This window comes from Oncorhynchus keta, unplaced genomic scaffold (assembly GCF_023373465.1).
Source record: "Oncorhynchus keta strain PuntledgeMale-10-30-2019 unplaced genomic scaffold, Oket_V2 Un_contig_1563_pilon_pilon, whole genome shotgun sequence".
Lineage (NCBI taxonomy): Eukaryota > Metazoa > Chordata > Actinopteri > Salmoniformes > Salmonidae > Oncorhynchus > Oncorhynchus keta.
This window is the reverse complement of record NW_026279434.1, coordinates 87,501-112,232: the sequence shown is the minus strand read 5'-3', so window position 1 is coordinate 112,232 and position 24,732 is coordinate 87,501. Positions and strand designations below refer to the sequence as shown.

The 24,732-nt window shown below is 41.4% G+C and overlaps 2 protein-coding genes across 2 annotated transcripts in view; one reads left to right on the top strand and one right to left on the bottom strand.

Annotated features, from left to right (window-relative positions):
* LOC127919070 (gamma-crystallin S-like) overlaps positions 1–11,210 on the bottom strand; it is a 39,259-nt gene extending 28,049 nt beyond the window's left edge. The window contains exon 1 of the mRNA XM_052502500.1: positions 11,062–11,210. Within this exon, the coding sequence (XP_052358460.1) occupies positions 11,062–11,091 (30 nt within the window). The 5' untranslated portion in view covers positions 11,092–11,210. The remainder of the gene's footprint in view (positions 1–11,061) is intronic.
* LOC118382055 (DNA-binding protein SATB2-like) overlaps positions 10,799–24,732 on the top strand; it is a 61,967-nt gene continuing 48,033 nt past the window's right edge. The window contains exons 1-2 of the mRNA XM_052502502.1: positions 10,799–11,536; positions 23,858–24,073. Coding sequence (XP_052358462.1) covers positions 11,161–11,536; positions 23,858–24,073 — 592 coding nt within the window. The 5' untranslated portion in view covers positions 10,799–11,160. The remainder of the gene's footprint in view (positions 11,537–23,857; positions 24,074–24,732) is intronic.

The following is a 24,732-nucleotide window of genomic DNA, read 5'->3' as shown; positions in this document are numbered from 1 at the left end:
TATGGTAGACCTTTAACTACTGACCGTATGGTAGACCTTTGATTAACTACTGACCGTATGGTAGACCTTTGATTAACTACTGACCGTATGGTAGACCTATAACTACTGACCGTATGGTAGACCTTTAACTACTGACCGTATGGTAGACCTATAACTACTGACCGTATGGTAGACCTTTAACTACAGACCGTATGGTAGACCTTTGATTAACTACTGACGGTATGGTAGACCTATAACTCCTCACCGTATGGTAGACCTATAACTACTGACCGTATGGTAGACCTTTAACTACAGACCGTATGGTAGACCTATAACTACTGACCGTATGGTAGACCTTTAACTACTGACCGTATGGTAGACCTATAACTACTGACCGTATGGTAGACCTTTAACTACTGACCGTATGGTAGACCTATAACTACTGACCGTATGGTAGACCTTTAACTACTGACCGTATGGTAGACCTATAACTCCTCACCGTATGGTAGACCTTTAACTACAGACCGTATGGTAGACCTTTGATTAACTCCTCACCGTATGGTAGACCTATAACTCCTCACCGTATGGTAGACCTATAACTACAGACCGTATGGTAGACCTTTGATTAACTACTGACCGTATGGTAGACCTATAACTCCTCACCGTATGGTAGACCTATAACTACAGACCGTATGGTAGACCTTTGATTAACTACTGACCGTATGGTAGACCTATAACTCCTCACCGTATGGTAGACCTTTAACTACAGACCGTATGGTAGACCTTTGATTAACTACTGACCGTATGGTAGACCTACTGTACGGTCAGTAGAATGTCTTGACTGTAATTAATTGCTGCATGTTTGGTATTTTGATTGATATGTTGACTTGGATGTTTCATTGATATGCAATTTTGTTGACTACAAAACGTGTTACGCCCCTGACAAAAAGTGGAATATTTCATAACAACGTGAACAACGTTATAATGAAATATTATTTAAACTTCAAGTTAAAGGAAAATGATATATGTCATCCACTCACAGAAACTATAGGCCAGTAGGCCTAGTTACAGAATGCCTGTGGCCGCGACCAATTTACTACAGTCGTTTAATATGCCACCAACACAGAGGGAATGTTCGTTTGTTCGCCGATGCCTAACACCTTATATATAGACTATCTGGGTATCAGTTGTAAGCCTATAAACGTGTTGGCAATCAGAACGCTGTTTTTATAGTCGATTAACAAAATATTTTTAACACATGGCGTTTATGTAGGCCCTGGGTCTGTCTTGTGAAAATGTTACACTTTTATCAGGCTATACAGCATAGAATATGCCTATACCCTATACATGTGAATTAAGTTTATTATACTTTGTGTCTCTGTGTGTATGTGTGTGTGTGTGTGTGTGTGTGTGTGTGTGTGTGTGTGTGTGTGTGTGTGTGTGTGTGTGTGTGTGTGTGTGTGTGTGTGTGTGTGTGTGTGTGTGTGTGTGTGTGAGAGAGAGAGAGAGAGCATACTTTCCCTTCTAAACGGTGTATGTGCTGCCCAGTGTCTTGAGGCTTACGTCTGCCTGCAGAAATGTAATATGTTGGAACAAAATTCCTGTGGAGAAAATACCTCTTCAGGTTCCTCACCTTTTTCTCTGTGTCTCATGAGGAGCCTCTGAAACCCCATGGCACGTGATCTTATCATTGCAATTGTCTGGTATCACCATGATAATGCATGAAATATAATGGGATGAATGTGGTGATTACACTTTTTCAGGTTTTTTATTCATGCCTTTGTAGCAGAATCTGTCAAATCCTGAAACAATTTAATAATTTATTCATATGAATGTTTTGTCGACTATACCCCATTTAAAAAAAAAAAATGACTTGGATTTAATTTCAATTTAAATGATGCCAATGTATTCAAGGTATCAGAAGTCGGACACCAAGTAATTGTGTAGTATATCATTCCAACTTCAATTTCCCTGATGGCCTTTGAACAATATTTTCTTCGTCTGGAAAAACAATTGCTGTTGTTTTATGTTAGGTTTCATCTTCCTTTTCTTCATAGTATGCACCCATTATTCTTATTCCTCCGATTGGTGGTGTTGCTAATAGGCTAACATACAACTTTAGTGATTGCGGTAAAGTCGTTCAGTAAGTACAGACAAACATATGTCCTCTGACATGATGTGTTAGTCTGGGTACCAGTCGTTTGAGTTGACATTCCACTCCTTACCACAAGACAAATGACAGGAGAGCCAAGGAGTGGAATGTCATAAATAGCTGAACAGAGACCGCAAACAGGCGAATTATGTGCCAACGGTCATTGTTAATTCACATTAATTGGAAAGATGCGGTTTTCCAAAGTTAAATTATATATATATATATATATATATATATATAATATCTTAACAATAAAATAACGAAATAGGTCTGACAAATAGGCAATGAAAAATCGGAATGAAAATAAATGCTCTCGGCTCATGCGTCAAGATGCGACTAATTATAAATAAAGAATAGTTTTGGTTACAATCACTAACCTACTGTTGTGAATATAGTTTAGACTAATGTTTTAAGCCACCAATTAACTAATTGGGAAATAAAATAATTATCATTTGGTTATTAGATTACTTTAGACTATTTGTCTAATAAATTACACCATTACCTTATTGGCAATTGTGTGAAAATGTATATTTGTCCTATTGAGACATTCTGGGATCGACAAAGTATCAGTAATAACGCTACAATTAACGAAATGTAATCTACACATTAGTTATAGGCTACGGAATGTCCTTCAAATTGGTAACTATAGAAATCAAGAGACCGGTTAGTTTAAACTCCACAGAAATCAAACGAGGCGAAATTATGTAAATGAATTACTTTATAGTTGATTGTTGAAGGTAAGAGAATAGTTCTGAATAATGATTGTTTGTGAAGACCTGTAAAAAGCAAAGGCTTTTTGTTGACTGTATAACATGTCCATGGGGTTGCGCTGTTTTCACCTCATATGAATGGCACTCGCAAATGCTTCCACTATTTCGTTGCCCTCTGACTCTCTTAGATATTCATTCTACTAATACAAGTGTCAACATAGCCAATGAAAAGCATCGTCAACTAGGTTGGTTGGTGGCCGACTTTCTACTGGTGATGGACTGTCAAACTAGTGACGGTACGGTAGTTACGTAAGGTAGATCTATAACTACTGAACGTATGGTAGACCTTTAACTACTGACCTTGCGGTAGACCTATAACTCCTGAATGTACGTAGACCTATAACTACTGAACGTATGGTAGACCTATAACTACTGACCGTACCGTAGACCTATAACTACTGAACTTACGGTAGACTTTTAACTACTGACCGTATGGTAGACCTTTAACTACTGACCGTATGGTAGACCTTTAACTACTGACCGTATGGTAGACCTATAACTACTGACCGTACCGTAGACCTATAACTACTGAACTTACGGTAGACTTTTAACTACTGACCGTATGGTAGACCTTTAACTACTGACCGTATGGTAGACCTTTAACTACTGACCGTATGGTAGACCTATAACTACTGACCGTATGGTAGACCTTTAACTACTGACCGTATGGTAGACCTATAACTACTCACCGTATGGTAGACCTTTAACTACTGACCGTATGGTAGACCTTTGATTAACTACTGACGGTATGGTAGACCTATAACTCCTCACCGTATGGTAGACCTTTAACTACAGACCGTATGGTAGACCTATAACTCCTCACCGTATGGTAGACCTTTAACTACAGACCGTATGGTAGACCTTTGATTAACTACTGACCGTATGGTAGACCTATAACTACTCACCGTATGGTAGACCTTTAACTACTGACCGTATGGTAGACCTATAACTCCTCACCGTATGGTAGACCTTTAACTACAGACCGTATGGTAGACCTTTGATTAACTACTGACGGTATGGTAGACCTATAACTCCTCACCGTATGGTAGACCTTTAACTACAGACCGTATGGTAGACCTTTAACTACTGACGGTATGGTAGACCTATAACTCCTCACCGTATGGTAGACCTTTAACTACAGACCGTATGGTAGACCTTTGATTAACTACTGACGGTATGGTAGACCTATAACTCCTCACCGTATGGTAGACCTTTGATTAACTACTGACGGTATGGTAGACCTATAACTCCTCACCGTATGGTAGACCTTTAACTACAGACCGTATGGTAGACCTATAACTACTGACGGTATGGTAGACCTTTAACTACTGACCGTATGGTAGACCTTTGATTAACTACTGACGGTATGGTAGACCTATAACTCCTCACCGTATGGTAGACCTTTAACTACAGACCGTATGGTAGACCTTTAACTCCTCACCGTATGGTAGACCTTTAACTCCTCACCGTATGGTAGACCTATAACTCCTCACCGTATGGTAGACCTATAACTCCTCACCGTATGGTAGACCTATAACTCCTCACCGTATGGTAGACCTATAACTCCTCACCGTATGGTAGACCTTTAACTACAGACCGTATGGTAGACCTATAACTCCTCACCGTATGGTAGACCTTTAACTACTGACCGTATGGTAGACCTTTAACTACTGACGGTATGGTAGACCTTTAACTACTGACCGTATGGTAGACCTTTGATTAACTACTGACGGTATGGTAGACCTTTAACTACTGACCGTATGGTAGACCTTTGATTAACTACTGACCGTATGGTAGACCTTTAACTACAGACCGTATGGTAGACCTATAACTCCTCACCGTATGGTAGACCTATAACTCCTCACCGTATGGTAGACCTATAACTCCTCACCGTATGGTAGACCTATAACTCCTCACCGTATGGTAGACCTATAACTCCTCACCGTATGGTAGACCTATAACTACTCACCGTATGGTAGACCTTTAACTACACACCGTATGGTAGACCTATAACTCCTCACCGTATGGTAGACCTATAACTCCTCACCGTATGGTAGACCTATAACTACTCACCGTATGGTAGACCTTTAACTACAGACCGTATGGTAGACCTATAACTCCTCACCGTATGGTAGACCTTTAACTACTGACCGTATGGTAGACCTTTAACTACTGACGGTATGGTAGACCTTTAACTACTGACCGTATGGTAGACCTTTGATTAACTACTGACCGTATGGTAGACCTTTGATTAACTACTGACCGTATGGTAGACCTATAACTACTGACCGTATGGTAGACCTTTAACTACTGACCGTATGGTAGACCTATAACTACTGACCGTATGGTAGACCTTTAACTACAGACCGTATGGTAGACCTTTGATTAACTACTGACGGTATGGTAGACCTATAACTCCTCACCGTATGGTAGACCTATAACTACTGACCGTATGGTAGACCTTTAACTACAGACCGTATGGTAGACCTATAACTACTGACCGTATGGTAGACCTTTAACTACTGACCGTATGGTAGACCTATAACTACTGACCGTATGGTAGACCTTTAACTACTGACCGTATGGTAGACCTATAACTACTGACCGTATGGTAGACCTTTAACTACTGACCGTATGGTAGACCTATAACTCCTCACCGTATGGTAGACCTTTAACTACAGACCGTATGGTAGACCTTTGATTAACTCCTCACCGTATGGTAGACCTATAACTCCTCACCGTATGGTAGACCTATAACTACAGACCGTATGGTAGACCTTTGATTAACTACTGACCGTATGGTAGACCTATAACTCCTCACCGTATGGTAGACCTATAACTACAGACCGTATGGTAGACCTTTGATTAACTACTGACCGTATGGTAGACCTATAACTCCTCACCGTATGGTAGACCTTTAACTACAGACCGTATGGTAGACCTTTGATTAACTACTGACCGTATGGTAGACCTACTGTACGGTCAGTAGAATGTCTTGACTGTAATTAATTGCTGCATGTTTGGTATTTTGATTGATATGTTGACTTGGATGTTTCATTGATATGCAATTTTGTTGACTACAAAACGTGTTACGCCCCTGACAAAAAGTGGAATATTTCATAACAACGTGAACAACGTTATAATGAAATATTATTTAAACTTCCAAGTTAAAGGAAAATGATATATGTCATCCACTCACAGAAACTATAGGCCAGTAGGCCTAGTTACAGAATGCCTGTGGCCGCGACCAATTTACTACAGTCGTTTAATATGCCACCAACACAGAGGGAATGTTCGTTTGTTCGCCGATGCCTAACACCTTATATATAGACTATCTGGGTATCAGTTGTAAGCCTATAAACGTGTTGGCAATCAGAACGCTGTTTTTATAGTCGATTAACAAAATATTTTTAACACATGGCGTTTATGTAGGCCCTGGGTCTGTCTTGTGAAAATGTTACACTTTTATCAGGCTATACAGCATAGAATATGCCTATACCCTATACATGTGAATTAAGTTTATTATACTTTGTGTCTCTGTGTGTATGTGTGTGTGTGTGTGTGTGTGTGTGTGTGTGTGTGTGTGTGTGTGTGTGTGTGTGTGTGTGTGTGTGTGTGTGTGTGTGTGTGTGTGTGTGTGTGTGTGTGAGAGAGAGAGAGAGCATACTTTCCCTTCTAAACGGTGTATGTGCTGCCCAGTGTCTTGAGGCTTACGTCTGCCTGCAGAAATGTAATATGTTGGAACAAAATTCCTGTGGAGAAAATACCTCTTCAGGTTCCTCACCTTTTTCTCTGTGTCTCATGAGGAGCCTCTGAAACCCCATGGCACGTGATCTTATCATTGCAATTGTCTGGTATCACCATGATAATGCATGAAATATAATGGGATGAATGTGGTGATTACACTTTTTCAGGTTTTTTATTCATGCCTTTGTAGCAGAATCTGTCAAATCCTGAAACAATTTAATAATTTATTCATATGAATGTTTTGTCGACTATACCCCCATTTAAAAAAAAAAATTGACTTGGATTTAATTTCAATTTAAATGATGCCAATGTATTCAAGGTATCAGAAGTCGGACACCAAGTAATTGTGTAGTATATCATTCCAACTTCAATTTCCCTGATGGCCTTTGAACAATATTTTCTTCGTCTGGAAAAACAATTGCTGTTGTTTTATGTTAGGTTTCATCTTCCTTTTCTTCATAGTATGCACCCATTATTCTTATTCCTCCGATTGGTGGTGTTGCTAATAGGCTAACATACAACTTTAGTGATTGCGGTAAAGTCGTTCAGTAAGTACAGACAAACATATGTCCTCTGACATGATGTGTTAGTCTGGGTACCAGTCGTTTGAGTTGACATTCCACTCCTTACCACAAGACAAATGACAGGAGAGCCAAGGAGTGGAATGTCATAAATAGCTGAACAGAGACCGCAAACAGGCGAATTATGTGCCAACGGTCATTGTTAATTCACATTAATTGGAAAGATGCGGTTTTCCAAAGTTAAATTATATATATATATATATATATATATATAATATCTTAACAATAAAATAACGAAATAGGTCTGACAAATAGGCAATGAAAAATCGGAATGAAAATAAATGCTCTCGGCTCATGCGTCAAGATGCGACTAATTATAAATAAAGAATAGTTTTGGTTACAATCACTAACCTACTGTTGTGAATATAGTTTAGACTAATGTTTTAAGCCACCAATTAACTAATTGGGAAATAAAATAATTATCATTTGGTTATTAGATTACTTTAGACTATTTGTCTAATAAATTACACCATTACCTTATTGGCAATTGTGTGAAAATGTATATTTGTCCTATTGAGACATTCTGGGATCGACAAAGTATCAGTAACAACGCTACAATTAACGAAATGTAATCTACACATTAGTTATAGGCTACGGAATGTCCTTCAAATTGGTAACTATAGAAATCAAGAGACCGGTTAGTTTAAACTCCACAGAAATCAAACGAGGCGAAATTATGTAAATGAATTACTTTATAGTTGATTGTTGAAGGTAAGAGAATAGTTCTGAATAATGATTGTTTGTGAAGACCTGTAAAAAGCAAAGGCTTTTTGTTGACTGTATAACATGTCCATGGGGTTGCGCTGTTTTCACCTCATATGAATGGCACTCGCAAATGCTTCCACTATTTCGTTGCCCTCTGACTCTCTTAGATATTCATTCTACTAATACAAGTGTCAACATAGCCAATGAAAAGCATCGTCAACTAGGTTGGTTGGTGGCCGACTTTCTACTGGTGATGGACTGTCAAACTAGTGACGGTACGGTAGTTACGTAAGGTAGATCTATAACTACTGAACGTATGGTAGACCTTTAACTACTGACCTTGCGGTAGACCTATAACTCCTGAATGTACGTAGACCTATAACTACTGAACGTATGGTAGACCTATAACTACTGACCGTACCGTAGACCTATAACTACTGAACTTACGGTAGACTTTTAACTACTGACCGTATGGTAGACCTTTAACTACTGACCGTATGGTAGACCTATAACTACTGACCGTATGGTAGACCTATAACTACTGAACTTACGGTAGACTTTTAACTACTGACCGTATGGTAGACCTTTAACTACTGACCGTATGGTAGACCTTTAACTACTGACCGTATGGTAGACCTATAACTACTGACTAACTACTGACCGTATGGTAGACCTTTGATTAACTACTGACGTATGGTAGACCTATAACTACTCACCGTATGGTAGACCTTTAACTACAGACCGTATGGTAGACCTTAACTATGGTAGACCTTTAACTACTGACCGTATGGTAGACCTTTAACTACTGACCGTATGGTAGACCTTTAACTACTGACCGTATGGTAGACCTTTAACTACTGACCGTATGGTAGACCTTTAACTACTGACCGTATGGTAGACCTTTAACTACTGACCGTATGGTAGACCTTTAACTACTGACCGTATGGTAGACCTTTAACTACTGACCGTATGGTAGACCTTTAACTACTGACCGTATGGTAGACCTATAACTACTTTAACTACTACCGTATGGTAGACCTTAACTACTGACCGTATGGTAGACCTTTAACTACTGACCGTATGGTAGACCTTTAACCTAACTACTGACCGTATGGTAGACCTATAACTACTATGGTAGACCTTTAACTACTGACCGTATGGTAGACCTATAACCGTATGGTAGACCTTTAACTACTGACCGTATGGTAGACCTATAACTACTGACCGTATGGTAGACCTAACTACTGACCGTATGGTAGACCTTTAACTACTGACCGTATGGTAGACCTTTAACTACTGACCGTATACTGACCGTATGGTAGACCTTTAACTACTGACCGTATGGTAGACCTTAACTACTGACCGTATGGTAGACTGAACTACTGACCGTATGGTAGACCTTTAACTACTGACCGTATGGTAGACCTTTAACTACTGACCGTATGGTAGACCTTTGATTAACTACTGACCGTATGGTAGACCTATAACTACCGTATGGTAGACCTTTAACTACAGACCGTATGGTAGACCTTTAACTACTGACCGTATGGTAGACCTTTGATTAACTACTGACCGTATGGTAGACCTTTAACTACTGACCGTATGGTAGACCTATAACTACTCACCGTATGGTAGACCTTTAACTACTGACCGTATGGTAGACCTTTAACTACTGACCGTATGGTAGACCTTTAACTACTGACCGTATGGTAGACCTACCGTACGGTCAGTAGAATGTCTTGACTGTAATTAATTGCTGCATGTTTGGTATTTTGATTGATATGTTGACTTGGATGTTTCATTGATATGCAATTTTGTTGACTACAAAACGTGTTACGCCCCTGACAAAAAGTGGAATATTTCATAACAACGTGAACAACGTTATAATGAAATATTATTTAAACTTCCAAGTAAAAGGAAATAATATATGTCATGCACTCACAGAAACTATAGGCCAGTAGGCCTAGTTACAGAATGCCTGTGGCCGCGACCAATTTACCACAGTCGTTTAATATGCCACCAACACAGAGGGAATGTTCGTTTGTTCGCCGATGCCTAACACCTTATATATAGACTATCTGGGTATCAGTTGTAAGCCTATAAACGTGTTGGCAATCAGAACGCTGTTTTTATAGTCGATTAACAAAATATTTTTAACACATGGCGTTTATGTAGGCCCTGGGTCTGTCTTGTGAAAATGTTACACTTTTATCAGGCTATACAGCATAGAATATGCCTATACCCTATACATGTGAATTAAGTTTATTATACTTTGTGTCTCTGTGTGTGTGTGTGTGTGTGTGTGTGTGTGTGTGTGTGTGTGTGTGTGTGTGTGTGTGTGTGTGTGTGTGTGTGTGTGTGTGTGTGTGTGTGTGTGTGTGTGTGTGTGTGTGTGTGTGTGTGTGTGTGTGTGTGTGTGTGTGTGGTGAGAATCCATGAGATACTTTCTCTCGATTACACTAATTTACTAATTTCTCGCGCATCTTTTTTCCTCAACAACATAAGAAAAACATTGAATCTGACTCGGGTTAGTTAATAGGAAGTAAGTGAAACCAACATTACATTTATGACACTCATTTGGTTGCTATAGTCTTGATATAGGATTTGATTTGAATTATGTTAGTCATATCATCTTAAATACTGCATGAGTTTTAAGCATATATATTGCACGTCGAGGAGGACATTATAACGCGGTTACGCACAAGTCAAACGATATCAATCTCTGTTCTGTTTAAATAGCAGAACATTCAGGTTCAGCGTTTGACTGTAGTCTACATGATGTGTCAGAATGATCTCTTGAATGTTCACAATTGAGCGGAGACAGATTGCACCCCAATATTGTGATCGATCGGCCAATGTGAATTGTTGCCCTTCCACATATGTTTGGATCACCTGCTCAAAAGGGAGGAGCTGAATTTGGATTAGCATGAAAGCCGTCCATGTGCAACGTTACAAAGGCCAATGACTGATGTTGAATGGATATACAGTATAATAGCTTCTGATCCTTCCTCCTTTATATCGTAATAGCATCTGATACCTCCTCTCTCGCACCCTGTCAAACGAAGTCTCCGTTACCTCCCTCTCTCGTATCATCTATAGCATAACCAACGGTCCGATATGTGGTTACCTTGCTGCTTCCACTATTCGTTGAGTCCATCTATGGCTCCGGTAGTAAAGGCAAAGTAAAAACATTCTAACTTCATATCCTCTGCAAAGCAAGGAATAAATGAACAAACGTGGAATCTTAAATTGTGCTGCCTGTCGTCCATCCCCTCGAGCGCTTTATAGGCGGTTCAATCTAGGAGCTCCGACAGTGAGGTCTCTCTCTCTCCACCCCCTTCACACACAAACAAACACGCAAGCAAGCACACAGAGCGTATTTCCTGTATCTGCCGTATCTATCGTCCTCTCGCTTGCGCTCTGTCAAGCTGCTTTGCTGTCACACTCAAGTAGAGCGCGGAGAAGAACCATCGAGCTCCGAGTGACGGATATCCGACTTCTGCTCCCCGAAACATCCCCCAGTCCAGCCCTGGATTCAATACTTATCATCAATGGACAGAGCTTCCTACCCAACCAGGCGAGGTACAGACACCACGTAAACAGTGAGTACAACCTGTTCACATACACGTTTTATTACGAGCCTCATCTTTTCAGACAGCTTGAGCCTACTTTACCAACATTACAAATACTAATAAAAGTATTAGGTGTTCGTTTATAACAGTGATAATAACAACAATGGTCCAAGGCCAAATTCTAATAGTAATAGTAATATTTTAAAGGATAAAAATGCTATTAATTAATGGTCGTTAATATTAGGCCCAATACAAGGTACATTTAATGAATGTATCAACAATGTTCTGGTCGTGCGTCTAGCCTGAATAATTGCCTGTTAAAAATAATAGCCTAAATGGGTGAAGAATAAAAATTATGAGCAAGGTGTCAATGTTTTGGCGATAATTTAGTGTAAATAATGCTCTATCATTAGGTTACCATATAATAACTATTATTAGCTATGATAATAATATTTGGGTTGGATTATATTATCTCATATTTAGATGTTTCATTGTAGCCTAACACTTTTAGATTTCAGATAAAAAATAAATGTAGATTATACATTCCACATGAACAATAAAGTGTATCAACAGCTTTACTACTGACAATTATTATAATTATAATCATTATTATACTTTTATAATTCTACTTGAGGAGTGTGCACGTTCTGATTAAATCATTACGCAAAACAAAGACGAGCTCACTGTGTTGAATGCAAAATACACTTTGCACGGGTTAGTATCAGGTAGAGCCTATATCAATTTGCAATTTTCCATGCGAATTAATTTAGGACAATTTATCACATTACGTAGCTAGCTATCCAACATGCATTATCTTAGTGAAATTAGTTTCGTTTGGAGTTTTAAAATGTATTGCTACTGACTTATTACTCTTATTTTAGAGTTTTATTTCAACTTTTAATTTATACAAGTAAAAGGCGTAGTGTCCCGAGTCAAACCATTGGCTATAGGTCTAGCCTATAGACCTACCTTTTGATTGAGACGTTGACGTATCAATACTTTTCCATGTGTATATTCTCAACTTCATTTAAATGTTTTATCGGAAAAAAGTCACGGGTCAAATTCAGGAATTTTAGCGCGTTTGAATGTTCATATGTTGAAGACAAACGAATGAGCAACCGGACTGAGCATGCTGTCTTGCACCATAAGGTGAATAAATAATCACCCTACCCTGCATAAATGTCTGCAACCTTTCATTTAAAAAAATGTCAGCTAAAATGTAACATTTATAAGCTGGCCTAATGAGTGGACAGGGCACATTTTTTGCTCAAACGTTTTTACAGCGAGAGAAAGAGCAGCGTTGCTCTCAGCAAGACGAAGCCTATTGTCCCCAAAAATGTCAACAGCAGTAATTTAGTGGTTCCATCAAAATGCCGGTTTCATTTGGCTAAACTTGGTTTCACTGCAGTATGCCAAGCGGAGAGAAAACAGTTGTTCCTACAGCTTTCTGTCCATTTCTCTCTCCCAAAATAAAAAACTTCAGGGCTTGACTATTTAAAAAATGACTGAATGAAATGCCCCCTTACCATTTTCCTACTTGAACGTTATTTGATTTTATGTAATACAGTACATGCAAAAGCTAGGCCTCTTACCATGGGCGTGTCTCCCTAATTAAGCATACAGTTAAATGGTTCATTAAAATCAAATCCTATTTTTATTCATCACATGCTTCATAAACAATAGGTGTAAACTAACAGTGAAATGCTTACTTAAGGCCCTTCCCAACAATGCAGAGAACCAGAAAATAGACAAATAATAGAAAAGTAAAAGATGTAATAAGACTGTAAGTAATAATAAATTCACATTGAGTAATGATAACTTCAGTGTATTCGGAAAGTATTCAGACCCCTTGATTTTCCCACATTTTGTTACATTACAGTCTTATTCTAAAATGGATTAAATTGTTTCCCCCCCCCTCATCAATCTACACACAATACCACACATGACAAAACAAAAACAGGGTTTTGTACATTTTTGCAAATGTGCAAAAAAACAAACAACGGAAATATGACATTTATATAAAAATTCAGACCCTTTACTCAGTACTTTGTTGAAGCACCTTTGGCAGCGATTGCAGCCTTGAGTTGTTTTGGATATGATGCTACAAGCTTGGCACAGCTATTTTCAGGTCTCTCCAGAGATGTTAGATCGGGTTCAAGTCCGGGCCACTCAAGAACATCAGGGACTCCTGCGTTGTCACTCCCGCGTTGTCTTGGCTGTGTGCTTAGAGTTTTTCTGCTTAGAGGTCCTGAGCGCTCTGGAGCAGGTTTTCATCAAGGATCTCTTTGTACTTGCTCCGTTCATCTTTGCCTCGATCCTGACTAGTCTCCCAGTCCCTGCCGCTGAAAGACATCCCCACAGCATGATGCTGCCAGCACCATTTAAAAACATTTTTTAAGCTTTATTTAACTAGGCAAGTCAGTTAAGAACAAATTCTTATTTTCAATGACAGCCTAGGAACAGTGGGTTAACTGCCTGTTCAGGGGCAGAACGACAGATTTGTACCTTGTCAACTCGGGGATTTGAACTAGCAACCTTTCAGTTATCTTGTCCAACACTCTAACCACTAGGCTTCCCTGCCGCCCCACCATCCTTCACTGTAGGGATGGTACCAGGTTTCCTCGAGAATTGACACTTGGCATCCAGGCCAAACAGTTTAATCTTGGTTTCATCAGACCATGGTCTGAGAGACCTTTAGGTGCCTTTTGGCAAACTCCAAGCGGGCTGTCAGGCTGTCATGTGCCTTTTACTGAGGAGTGGCTTCCGTCTGGCCACTCTAACATAAATGCCTGATTGGTGGAGTGCTGCAGAGATGGTTGTCCTTCTGGAAGGTTCTCCCATCTCCACAGAGGAACTCTGGAGCTCTGTCAGAGTAACCATCGGGTTCTTGGTCACCTCCCTGACCAAGGCCCTTCTCCCCCGATTTCTCAGTTTGGCGGGGCTGCCAGCTCTAGGAAGAGTCTTGGTGGTTCCAAACTTCTTCCAGTTAAGAATTATGGAGGCCACAGTGTTCTTGGGGATCTTCAATGCTGCAGACATCTTTTGGTACCCTTCCCCAGATGTGTGTCTTTACACAATCCTGTCTCAGAGCTCTACAGCCAATTCCTTCCACCTTATGGCTTGGTTTTTGCTCTGACATGCACTGGCAACTGTGGGGCCTTATATAGACAGGTGTGTACCTTTCCAAATCATGTCCAATCAATTGAATGTTCCACAGGTGGACTCCAATCAAGTTGTAGAAACATCTCAAGGATGATCAATGCAAACAGGATGCACCTGAGCTCAATTTCGAGTGTCATGGCAAAGGGTCTGAATACTTCTGTAAATAAGGTATTTCTGGTTTTAATACATTTGCAAAAATTAGCAAAAACCTATTTTTACTTTGTCATTATGCGTGCATTGCGTGTATTGCGTGTAGACTGATGAGAAAAATAAATATTTGATCAATTTTAGAATAAGGCTGTTAAGTAACAAAATGTGGAAAAGGAAATGGGTCGGAATACTTTCTGAATGCACAGTATACACAAGAGGTTGTTGTTCTGGCACCACACTGCCAGGTCTTTGAACTCCTCCCTATAGGCTGTCTCATCGTCGTTGGTAATCAGGCCCACCACCGTCATGTTGTCGGCAAACTTAATGATGGTGTTGGAGTCATGCGCGGCCACGTAGTCAGGGGTGAACAGAGTAAATGAGGGGACTAAGCACCCACCCCTGAGGGCCCCTGTGTTGAGGGTCAGTGTGGCGGATGTGCTGTTGCCTACCCTCACCGACTCTGGGCAGCCCGTCAGGAAGTCCAGTTTCAGAAGGAGGTGTTCTGTGCCAGGGCCCTTAGCTTTGTGATGAGCTTGGAGGGCACTATGGTGTTGATCGCTGAGCTGTAGTCAACAACAGCATTCTTACATGGGTGTTCCTCTTGTCCAGGCGGGAAAGGGTAGTGTAAGAGTGCAATAGAGATTACATCATCTGGGGCCTCCCAAGTGGGGCTGCGGTCTAAGGCACTGCTAGTGGTGTCACCACAGACCTGGGTTCGATCCCAGGCCTTGATCGGGAGTCCCATAGTGCGGCTTACAATTGGCCAGGGGGGCTTTACTTAACTCATTTCGCTCTAGCAACTTTTTGTGGCAGGCCGGGCACCTGCAGGCTGACCTTGGTCGTCGGTTGAATGGTGTTTCCTCCGACACATTGGTGCGGCTGGTTTTAGCGTTAAGCGGGCGGGTGTTAAGAAGCGCGGTTTGGTGGGACATGTTTCGGAGGACACTCGACCTTCGCCTCTGGAGCCCGTTGGGGAGTTGCAGAGATGAGCCAATATCAAAATTGGGGTGAAAAAAGGCACAAAAAAATGACATTGCGTCATCTGTGGATCTGTTGGGGCAGTATATGAATTGGAATGGGTCCAGGGTGAGTGTGATTATGGTGTTGATGTGAGCCATGACCAACCTTTCAAAGCATTTCATGAATACAGATGTGAGTGCTTTGGGGCGATAGTCATTTAGACAGGTTACCTTGGCATTCTTAGGCACAGGGACTATGGTGGGCTGCTTGAAACATGTAGGTATTACAGACTGGGTCAGGGGGAGGTTCAAAATGTCTGTGACGACACTTGCCAGCTGGTCAGTGCACGCTTTGAGTACACGTCTTGGTAATCTGTCTGGCCTTGTGAATGTTAACCTGTTTAAAAGTCTTGCTCACATCGGTTACGGAGAGCATTATCACACAGTCGTACTGAACAGCTGGTGCTCTAATGCATGGTTCAGTGTTGTCTGGTATGCTTGTGTCACTAGGCAGCTCACAGCTGGGTTTCCCTTTGTAATCTGGGATAGTTTGCTAGCCCTGCCATATCCAACAAGTTTAAAAAAATTTTTTAAATACGATATTGTCGAGGTGACATCAGGTTAGAGGCGTGGCTTATTTGAGGCGTGGCTTCCACATTTTTTGGTCACTTGTTAGCATAAATGTCATTCCTGTTCATCATGTTCATTTTGTACACAGCAAATTATAATGTTCCTTGAATATTTATGCACGTTACATATTCTAATATAATAATAATATTAACATTGCTGATTACATACAGTAATAAAGTGGCAACTATTCCAACTTTGGAATTTGCATAGGCTCTTGAGGAAGTCATACACCTCGTTTAGCCTCATTGAAGCTACCAAACGGTTAGTGTTCAACCTTAACATGTGACGGCAATACAACAGAACAGATGAACAACAATGACATTTACTCTAACGGGGACCATAAAAGATCTATCTTAAAGCCACGCCCCTACTAAGCCACACCTCCACTACAGGGTGGCATTAAAGGGTCCTCCAAGAACCCCTCAACTAACCGAAGGTGCAAATATGAAGCATTGACTAGAAATGGTTCCTTGGAGGATCTCCAACTTTCCTCAAGTCACTGATTCTAAGAGCGTACAGCATAATCTTTATTATTGTTATTATCATTATTATTATTGTTATTATCATTATCATTATTATTATCATTATTATTCTTGTTGTTATTATCATTATCATTGTTATTATCATTATCATTATTATTATTATTGTTATTATCATTGTTATTATTATTATCATTGTTATTATTATTGTTATTAGCATTATTATTATTGTTATTATTATTGTTATTATTATTATTATTATTATTATTATTGTTATTATCATTATTGTTATTATCATTATTATTGTTATTGTTATTATCATTATTGTTATTCTTATTATTATTATTGTTATTATCATTGTTATTATTATTGTTATTATCATTATTGTTATTATTTATTTATTTGATTTATTTGATTTAACCTTTATTTAACCAGGAAGGGTTCATTGAGATTTAAAATCTCTTTTTCAAAAGCGTCCTGACCAAGATAGGCAGCACCAAGTCATTACAAAAATTACAGACAAACAACAAGAAAAAAAGTAATCTAGTAAAAACATAGAATTCACAATAGTTTAACAAAATCAAAAACAGCTAATTAAAAACATTGACAGGTCAGGGAATCAGTCTCAAGATCATTCATCAGTGATTTAAAAGCACCAATCGGGACAGCTTCTTCCAGTTTAAAACTATTTTGTAAGGTGTTCCAAGACGATGGCGCAGAGGACATAAAAGCCCTTTTACCAAATTCAGTTCAGACATTTGGAACAGTTAGCAGGATAAAGTCCAGCAAACAAAGAGAGTTCCCACCACATTTCTGAGCAATAAAAATGCCCAAATAAAAAGGTAGTAAACCCAAAATGGCTTTGTAAATAAAAGTATACCAGTGACTGAGCCTACGAGTGACTAGAGAAGGCCAGCCAACCCTGTTATACAAAGTGCAGTGGTGCGTAAGGGTTTGGCAGTTTAAAATAAATCTCAAAGTGCCATGGTAAAGAGTGTCAATTGGTCTCAATTGTTATTGTTGTTATCATTATTGTTATTATTATTATTGTTATTATTATTATTGTTATTATTATTATTGTCATTATTATTATTGTTATTATTATTATTGTTATTATTATTATTGTCATTATTATTATTGTCATTATTATTATTGTTATTATTATTATTGTCATTATTATTATTGTCATTATTGTTATCTTTAATAACAACAAGAAGAGGAAGGAACAACACCTAATAGACACTTGAAAATAAGAAATAGAAACATATATCATGTTAAATCTTTTAAAACCCCTTTTCTATATGGTCCTTTTCATCACCAGACCATAAACATCACGTAGTGGTGCATTGTTCACTTCTTATCAGTTACATCAGTCATATTTTTCAACAGTCTCTATGACCGAGTAGCTGTAAACAGTCTAAGAGAGCATGTTGACGGCGTTGATATACGAAGAGATGTCAACTCCGTCAAGCCTAATGCGTTGTGAACCTTCCATCATCCTCCGAGCTCCTGGAATATTCAGACATAATTCTCTCAATGAGGGGTTTGTATACAGCAACTCTTTTGTACGGGACTTTTTTGTTTGGTTACTCAGCCCCTGGATGCATTCCAAATGGCACCCTATACCCTATAGTGTACTAGGTTTGACCGGAGCCTACATAGGGAATAGAGTGCCATTTGTGACAGCCCTTGTTCTGGTCTAGTCATGTGGATGAAAGCTGGAGGGCACTGCTGTGTGATGTCGTCAGATGTTATCAGGAGGAGATCTCATGTACTGAGAGACATGCATCCATTCAATCAGTCTGACAACTGGCCACTGGACAAACTCACAGGACTGGTGTGATGAGAGGCGAAGTGAAGAGCTGTGAACACTAAAGTGTGTGTGTGTGTGTGTGTGTGTGTCAGAGAGAGAGAGAGAGACCTATGTTGGCAGAGGTAGAGGACACCCAACACATATCCTTCCCCTTCATACATGTCTGGTAATAATTTCTCCCTGTTAATGACTCTGGGTGCAGAGATGACGGGGGGCGGGGCGGAGGGGAGGTGTTTAATCCTGTGCCTGTCTTTCCCAAATCCCATGTAGACGTGTTTATCAGAAGCAGATCTGCAATGCCCGGGGGGGATAGAGTGTTTAGTCAATAGCTGTTAAGATTTATAAGCTTTTAATTACACAATGCTCTCCAATCAGGCCTAGCTCTCCCATAATATCTGGTCTCATAGCAAGATGTCTGGTGGCTGGACCAGAGAGGGAGAGACCAGGGATCTGGTCCCATAGCATGATGTCTGGTGGCTGGACCAGAGAGGGAGAGACCAGGGATCTGGTCCCGTAGCATGATGTCTGGTTCTGGACCAGAGAGGGAGAAACCAGGGATCTGATCCCATAGCATGATGTCTGGTGGCTGGACCAGAGAGGGAGAAACCAGGGATCTGATCCCATAGCATGATGTCTGGTTCTGGACCAGAGAGGGAGAGACCAGGGATCTGGTCCCATAGCATGATGTCTGGTGGCTGGACCAGAGAGGGAGAGACCAGGGATCTGGTCCCATAGCATGATGTCTGGTGGCTGGACCAGAGAGGGAGAGACCAGGGATCTGGTCCCGTAGCATGATGTCTGGTTCTGGACCAGAGAGGGAGAACATGATAGTGTGAACATGGTATTAGACTGCTGACAGTTCAGATCAACATGATAGTGTGAACATGGTATTAGACTGCTGCCAGTTCAGGTCAACATGATAGTGTGAACATGGTATTAGACTGCTGACAGTTCAGATCAACATGATAGTGTGAACATGGTATTAGACTGCTGCCTCAGATCACCCAGGTCCCTATGATATGTTGTGGCTGGATCCCCTCACTGCCAGGCCTAGGATGCCTCAGCTATGCAGTCCTATGGGAAAGAAAGAAAGTGACTGGTCTTTCCCATTAAACAGAGGGAGAGGCAGCTCCAGTTCCTCCGTATTACAATATTCTGAGTTTGTGTTGGAAGGCTCTTTTTAAAGGCTGTTATTCATTTAGCGTGTGCGTTTTATTGTCATCATGTGCTGCTTTTAGGCCAGAATGGGTTAATTATCATGCCAGGGGAAACCACAGATTGTGAAACAAACACATCAGATTGCATGACAGATTGCCCCTTTACGTCTAGAGGGTGGTGGCAGACTGCAGTTCGAACCCATGTCTCCTGCACACCATGAGAGTGTGTTAGCCCGCTGAGCTGAAGCCAGATAGGCAGCAGACTGCTCCTGCTTCTATAATAGTTGTGTGACAGTCTGGGGGTTCAAACCCGATTGTCCTGCCGGCCACGAGACTGTGTTAGCCTGGTGAGCTAAAGTCAGACAGCCAATGGAAGTCGTCAGATCTCAGACACGGTTCCTTCAGGTTCCAAAACACCTCCGTCCGCTAGAGGCAGCAGTTACTTTACCTCAGAAGTTCTTGCCTTGGAGCGAAGACGGTTGCTCATTAATTGGGAACCTTTATGTCTTGAAAGTAGTGCGTCAAGTTATAGCCTGTTGTTATAAATGACTTTGCCTGAAAAGCCAACTATCACCCCCTAGATTAGTGGCATAGCCTTTTGGTCAAACCGTAGACCTGGCTATACATACTGTATCATCTCTGGCGACAGACAGGGCGGCAGGTAGCCTCGTGGTTAGAGTGTTGGGCCAGTAACTGAAAAGTTGTTGGTTCAAATCCCAGAGGTGAAAAAAATCATCTGTTAATGTGCCCCTGAGCAAGGCACATATCCCTGATTGCTCCTGTAAATCACTCCGGATAAGAGTGTCTGCTAAATGACTGAGATGTAAATTGACAGGCCTACCTAGCATGAGATTTGCTGTGTAAATGACTGAGTTGTAAATTGACAGGCCTACCTAGCATGAGATTTGCTGTGTAGATGACTGAGATGTAAATTGACAGTCCTACCTAGCATGAGATTTGCTGTGTAGATGACTGAGATGTAAATTGACAGGCCTACCTAGCATGAGATTTGGTTGTGTAGATGACTGAGATGTAAATTGACAGGCCTACCTAGCATGAGATTTGCTGTGTAGATGACTGAGATGTAAATTGACAGTCCTACCTAGCATGAGATTTGCTGTGTAGATGACTGAGATGTAAATTGACAGGCCTACCTAGCATGAGATTTGCTGTGTAGATGACTGAGATGTAAATTGACAGGCCTACCTAGCATGAGATTTGCTGTGTAGATGACTGAGATGTAAATTGACAGTCCTACCTAGCATGAGATTTGCTGTGTAGATGACTGAGATGTAAATTGACAGGCCTACCTAGCATGAGATTTGGTTGTGTAGATGACTGAGATGTAAATTGACAGGCCTACCTAGCATGAGATTTGCTGTGTAGATGACTGAGATGTAAATTGACAGGCCTACCTAGCATGAGATTTGCTGTGTAGATGACTGAGATGTAAATTGACAGGCCTACCTAGCATGAGATTTGGTTGTGTAGATGACTGAGATGTAAATTGACAGTCCTACCTAGCATGAGATTTGCTGTGTAGATGACTGAGATGTAAATTGACAGGCCTACCTAGCATGAGATTTGGTTGTGTAGATGACTGAGATGTAAATTGACAGGCCTACCTAGCATGAGATTTGCTGTGTAGATGACTGAGATGTAAATTGACAGGCCTACCTAGCATGAGATTTGGTTGTGTAGATGACTGAGATGTAAATTGACAGTCCTACCTAGCATGAGATTTGCTGTGTAGAAGACGATAGAGTCTGATAGCAGTCAGTAATATTATTTACAGTAAAGAGCCTGGTGATTTCCACCAGATGCTGGGTTGCTGTTTGTTTGTTGTGGTCTGCTTTTTCTGCTCTCGTCATCTGTAAATAAAAAGTAATGTCTTCAGTATGGGAGGGTGGATGGGTACAGGGGGGAAATGACCACAGCACTCACGCCTCCAACACAGCACTCACGCCTCCAACACAGCACTCACGCCTTCAACACAGCACTCACGCCTCCAACACAGCACTCACGCCTCCAACACAGCACTCACACCTCCAACACAGCACTCACGCCTCCAACACAGCACTCACGCCTCCAACACAGCACTCACGCCTCCAACACAGCACTCACGCCTCCAACACAGCACTCACGCCTCCAACACAGCACTCACGCCTCCAACACAGCACTCACGCCTCCAACACAGCACTCACGCCTCCAACACAGCACTCACGCCTTCAACACAGCACTCACGCCTCCAACACAGCACTCACACCTCCAACACAGCACTCACGCCTCCAACACAGCACTCACGCCTCCAACACAGCACTCACGCCTTCAACACAGCACTCACGCCTTCAACACAGCACTCACGCCTCCAACACAGCACTCACGCCTCCAACACAGCACTCACGCCTCCAACACAGCACTCACGCCTCCAACACAGCACTCACGCCTCCAACACAGCACTCACGCCTCCAACACAGCACTCACGCCTCCAACACAGCACTCACACCTCCAACACAGCACTCACGCCTCCAACACAGCACTCACGCTCCAACACAGCACTCACGCCTCCAACACAGCACTCACGCCTCCAACACAGCACTCACGCCTCCAACACAGCACTCACGCCTCCAACACAGCACTCACGCCTCCAACACAGCACTCACGCCTCCAACACAGCACTCACGCCTCCAACACAGCACTCACGCCTCCAACACAGCACTCACGCCTCCAACACAGCACTCACGCCTGAACATATGAAGCGGTCATCTCCGTGTGATGAGTTTGATACAAAAGAAGGGTTTCATTTCAAAATGCTATTTATCTTTTTTCAGAAATGTTGAGAAATTAGCTTTTATTGTTGAACGAAATGATGAAACAGATTGGTGTTTTTTCACTATCTCATATCGGCAGGGGGTTGTTCAACAGACATCTATTTGTTTTAAATCTATCACTTGATGGTTTCATTTCAGAGAGACAAATAATGAACTCGTTTTGCTAAATGCTACAATATCCACCTGACTCTCAGAGGTCGAACTACTGATTTTACAGTGAAATGTCACCTTTTCATTTACATTTGTGACATCAATATATTGTTTTACAATAATAATTAAACACAGTCACATGAGATCTGTATGTAAAACATTTACATTTGTGACATCAATATATTGTTTTACAATAATAATTAAACACAGTCATATGAGATCTGTATGTAAAACATTTACATTTGTGACATCAATATATTGTATTACAATAATAATTAAACAGTCATATGAGATCTGTATGTAAAACATTTACAATTGACATTCTAGTCATTTAGCACATGCTCTTATCCAGAGTGACAGTAAGTAGGTGCATTCATCTTAAGACAGCTAGGTGACACAACCACATACAGTATCACAGTCAAATGAACAGGATACAAACATTCCATTCCAGCTAAACAACAGATATATATAGTACAATGGAACCAATGGAATCATCCCAAAAGTGCAAATCAATTGACCCAATGCCTCTGTCTCTTTTCAAACGCTCCACATATCTGAAAGAAAACAGATAGTATTTAAACCCTGATCTGATTTGAAGGAGTCTCCACAATGTCAACACCAGTAAGATGTAGATAGTTGCCTGTAGACTCTTACTAGATAAACAAATTTTAGCAGAGGGTACACTGATCCTAGTTCAGTGCCTATGTTGAAGGGTAACTTCGTCCTAAAGAACAAATGCCTCCTCTATTTTATTTTCCCTCTCGCTCGCTCTCTCTCCCTCTCTCTCTCCCTCTCTCTCTGTCTCTCTCTCTGTCTCTGTCTCTGTCTCTCTCTCTCTCTCTCTCTCTCTCTCTCTCTCTCTCTCTCTCTCTCTCTCTCTCTCTCTCTCTCTCTCTCTCTCTCTCTCTCTCTCTCTCTGTCTCTCTCTCTCTCTCCATCTCTTTCTCTCTCTCTCTCACTCTCTCTATCTCGCTCTGTCTCTCTCCATCTCTTTCTCTCCTCTCTCTCTCCTGTCTGCAGGTCCATACGCTCTGTTGGGAGTCCCTCCTGGAGGTTGGAGGGGGATGGAGCGTGGTGGTACTGAGAGCCCCTGCCTGCAGGACAGTCCAGAGCAGAGAGGGGACAGCCCGGACACCTGCGCCCCCCCGCCGGGCAAGATGAGCCGTCTGGAGGGTAACAGGAGCCCCACGGGTCCACGCACGCGCCTCAACGGCACCCCGTTACGGCCCCTCGGAGGTAGGGGAACACACAGAGGAACACATACACAAGCAGACACACACAGTCTTGCGCAGCTAACCTTGTGGGGACATACAATTCAGTACCATTCAAAGTCCCATTTTCCTTAACCCTTAACCCTAACCCTTAACCCTAACCTTAACCATAAACCTAATTCTAACCCCAACACTAATTCTAACCTTAACCCTAAACCCCCCAGAAATAGCTTTTTACCTTGTGGGGACCAAACAAAATGTCACATTTTTGTTCATTTACTAGTTAAACACATCCACTTACACACAGACACACGGACACACAGACACACGGACACACAGACACACAGACACACGGACACACACACAGACACACAGACACACAGACACACAGACACACAGACACACAGACAGACACACGACACACGGACACACAGACACACGGACACACAGACACACGGACACACGGACACACACACACGGACACACAGACACACAGACAGACACACAGACACAGACACACAGACACACAGACACACAGACACACAGACAGACACACAGACAGACACACGGACACACGGACACACAGACACACGGACACACGGACACACGGACACACGGACACACGGACACACGGACACACGGACAGACACACAGACACACAGACACACAGACACACAGACACAC